Raw genomic sequence first — 4,124 nt, forward strand, 5'->3', positions numbered from 1 at the left:
GTAAGAACATTATCTGTGTTTATATGTGGGTTTTTAGTATAAAAAATATTAAACATAATAGTATATTTAACTTTTTACAATAATTCAGTTTTTAAGTGAGTTATGAGCATTTTTAATTTAAGCTAAATTATATACGCATAACTTACTAACAAATTGAACTATCGTAAAAAACCCACAAACAAACACAAATAATGTTCTTACTTCTTACCATCAAGTTTCATAATAGGTAGATTTACTCTAATTTTTAAACTAACCGAGCTAAACGCGTTCTTCTGAACGTACATTTGCTATGTTACGCACTTGTAAGACGAAGACAACAAATAGCCATGTAGCCACTGTAGCGTTCTTGTATTCTAAAGCGTATAGAATACCATAGACCTATTAACTATATATGTATACATATAGTGTTTGAAGTATGACATTTCGAAATATTTCACTATATGGTGAAATATTTCACAAAAATGTGAAACATTGAAATATTTTTAACACAATGTTCAGTGTTTTAAATTCTAACGTATAAATACAGTAGGTATATAATATACAATATACATATTACATGTATAATATTGTATACCTACTTGTATCATTTAAACATCAAAATATTTAAAAATGTTGAAGAGGTACCATTTTAAATGTATAATTCCAAAGGTTAGGTATACATAGTTATGAAGGTAATTTATGATAACTATATGTAAATATAAATTTTATTAAAAAATAAAACAAAATTTATTAACATACTGAAATATTTCAAAATTTTAAATTTCATGAAATTTTCAAATACTAACTAAATGGACTGCACCTTGAGCAATAATGAATTAGACAACATCTGATAAACAAAAACCAGTATCTGCGAAGAAAAAATTAATTTATATTTGATTTTTCCAAGACTTTTTAAAATTGATAAGATATGCTGGATAAAAAACATTGACCTATTAACTGCTAAATGATAAAAAAAAAAGTTAAGAAACACAATAAAAAAAATTTTTGTTTTTTACTTTATGTCAAGCGTCTACTACATTGTCACGTGTATTTTTAAAAGTAAAATATACTGTACATTTTGAATTGTACCTAGTGTTGTTTTAAGTGTTATTACCATTTTTGAACGGTTGTTGTTGATGTTATTGTTTTTATAATTCATCAAAATGGTTTTAATGTGCTCAGTTCCACTTTGTAAAAGTGTTTCATCTAAACAACACAATGTTAAACTACACAAGTAAATATACAATTTATTATATATGATATTGTATTTTTTTTAACGATTTTGCCATTTATTATAGGTTTGCAGCATCAGAAGAACTTAAGCGTAAATGGCTAGATAGTATTAAGTTATACTATCCTAATTTTAAAATTAGCAAATTCAGTTTAGTGTGTAGTAAACATTTTGCTGAAATTGATTTTATTAAAACCACTAGATCAAAATCCTTTTCACTACGTAAAGATGCAGTACCCTCATTGTTCGACGTTGAAGAATGTGTGTATGTTTTCAATGATAGTAAGTTATTTTATTGTTATACAGTGTATTTCATTATCTTACCTATATACTTATAAATGTATAATATTATTACATTTTTCTACTTAATATAATTACCTTGGTGAACATCAAGTTTATGGTGATCCTAATATTAGTAGCCTATCTACTGTTGATGTTATGGAAGTTGAACCAACATATTCATTTTGTAAAGATGCAGTACCTACGTTGTTTGATGATGAAGAATGTGTGTATGTTTTCAATGATAGTAAGTTATTGTATTGTTATACACTGTATTCCATTATCTTACCTATAATCTATATACTTATTATAAATGTATAATACCTATTATTAAATTTTTCTACTTAATATAATTACCTAGGTGAACTTGATGGTGATTCTAATATTCCTAGCACATCTATTATTGATGTTATGGAAACTTCCAAGGGTGTAACAACATCACCAAAGATGAGTAATAATTCCAATATTTCTGGACCATCATGATTTGCAAACGTTGATTTTATAGAAACTTCCATAAAAGTAACTACACCAACAAATATGAGCAATATTTCTGGACCATCAAACATTGATGTCATGAAAACTTCTATTTTGGATATTCAAGTACCAGTAACTCCAAAAAGAATGACGAATACTACCAATAAGTCCATGTAATTATTATAATTTATTTAGTTATGGCATTTTTTATTATTTAATTTATTTTTTCATTTGTTATTATTTAAAATAATATTTAGACATCTAGACATTTATATTAAAATCAATTTCAAAGATAAATATCAACAAATACTTTCTAAACTTGACTGATCATATACATAATGAACATCCGATAAATAATCATTTAATTCAAATCATCAAAGAAATTTTCAAAACTTATTTTAGTATAAGAATACACCATTTCAACCAAACAAGTAGTCAGCCTACAGAAAGAATACAATCACATTTTACAAAACTTGTACATTTCAGACATCAGTAATATATATGTTCACATAGGTAGTAAGTTATAATAATTTAAGTCATTGTTGATTGTTATAAAATATCCTAATAAAATATTATTTTTTATTCATTAAATAAATTCATTTTGTATTTCTTTTGTTAAAAGTAAGTAATAATATTTAAGGCAGTTATAATATCAAAGGCAAGTTTATTTAGCACTCTGTTTATTACTTCGTTTATAGCTGATAAAATAAGTTCTTCACCAACAGCATGTGGTGTGCCAGATTTGACAATCAGTAAAGAAATGTAAAAAAATGCAATCCATCATCATCTTGCATCAACATTGTTGAAAACATTTTGACAGATGTTGGATATTTAAAAAATGTCTTCTCAAGTGTTTGAAAACAAAACGAATCTATATTTTTTTTATTACCTAGCATTAACTTGTATTCGATTTTCTTGCAGTCATGACGGTTTCATAGCTTCATTTGTAAAAGTTTTTGGCAAATGAGGCACATCAGTAATGTAATATTTGAAGGCAATGAATAAAAATATTTAACCGTACTTCGAACATTTAATATTATACTGCCCATATTTTTCGGTCGGCATCCGTGTAAAATAAATAATAATTACTAAATACAATGAGAAATGAGAATTCAAATAATATAAATTTTTCCAGAGTCCAAAATATAAATTATTATGAATTCTTCTGCGATAACGACCGGATTCGGCAAACAACGAAAGATATAATTCTAAAAATACAAAATACACAGGAAACTTTAAGCGACATAAACAATATATCTATTATAAATATGACAAAACCATAATGAATTATATAACTACCTATATTGGCAGGAAACATAAATAGAAGAAACAATAAATATTAATTTTATCTTCCCAAATACTGGTTTTTGCCTATCAGATGTTGACTTATTTTTTCACCGTGCTATGGGTGTTGAAGGCGCAGTCCATTCAGTTAATATGTCTATGTAGAATACATTGCAATAGTCACAATATTATTCCCATTGGATAAATATAATTTATAAGTTCAATTATATTTTAAGCTATTCATAATAATTAATAACATATTTTAAATTGTATATTATATTACCTATAATCGATATAAAAGAAATATATTTATTTTATTTTTGTATATTATTTTAGATTCTGATCAGAGCGATGAATGTATTGGTTTTACAATGATGTGTGTGTGTGTTTTTTTTTTTTTTTTTGTCATCACCGTTTGGGGCAGTAAAACTATTTAGATTTTTTTCAACAGAATCTTGTTCTACGGGAAAGTGATCCTAGTTGGTGCATTCGAAAGGTCAAAATTTTAAATTATTGCCACTAGTTTACAAAAGTGGCAAGAGAACCAAAAAAAAAATTTAGAAAAAACGGTAACTTTTACGCTAAATCGGTTTTCAACAAAATCGATTTTGGTTTTTAGTATAACTCTATAACAAATGACCGTAGATTTTGACTATATGATTATTATATTAGCATTTTCTATACACTATATATATATATATTAAGCTTTTCAAAATATTTTGGATTGTTTTGACCTGTTTACGGATATTTTCAGTTTCCAAAGTTTTTAGTTTTTTTTTCTATAAATGTCAATAAAATTGTATTCGTTGGATCAAACAGCTTGACAATTAGCAAAAACTGCCTATAGTAAAAAAACATAAGTTGCTCACTTCAAAAA

General features: G+C 25.7%; 1 protein-coding gene across 2 annotated transcripts; it reads left to right on the plus strand.

The window, feature by feature from the left end:
• Positions 1–936: 936 nt before the first annotated feature.
• LOC100569807 lies at positions 937–3,521 on the plus strand. 2 transcript variants are annotated; one of them, XR_510749.3, is made up of 5 exons: positions 937–1,213; positions 1,278–1,492; positions 1,605–1,736; positions 1,851–2,136; positions 2,221–3,521. XR_510749.3 is itself a non-coding variant. In XM_003244603.4 (4 exons), the coding sequence occupies exons 1-4, from the start codon at positions 1,143–1,145 to the stop codon at positions 1,970–1,972; spliced, it is 540 nt and encodes a 179-aa protein (XP_003244651.1). In that variant the 5' UTR covers positions 937–1,142; the 3' UTR covers positions 1,973–2,209. The 2 variants fall into 2 exon arrangements, 1 of the variants encoding a protein (XP_003244651.1); XM_003244603.4 differs by lacking the exon at positions 2,221–3,521 and having other exon boundaries at positions 1,851–2,209.
• The last annotated feature ends 603 nt before the right edge of the window (positions 3,522–4,124 follow it).

The sequence above is a fragment of the Acyrthosiphon pisum genome, chromosome A2 (assembly GCF_005508785.2).
Source record: "Acyrthosiphon pisum isolate AL4f chromosome A2, pea_aphid_22Mar2018_4r6ur, whole genome shotgun sequence".
Lineage (NCBI taxonomy): Eukaryota > Metazoa > Arthropoda > Insecta > Hemiptera > Aphididae > Acyrthosiphon > Acyrthosiphon pisum.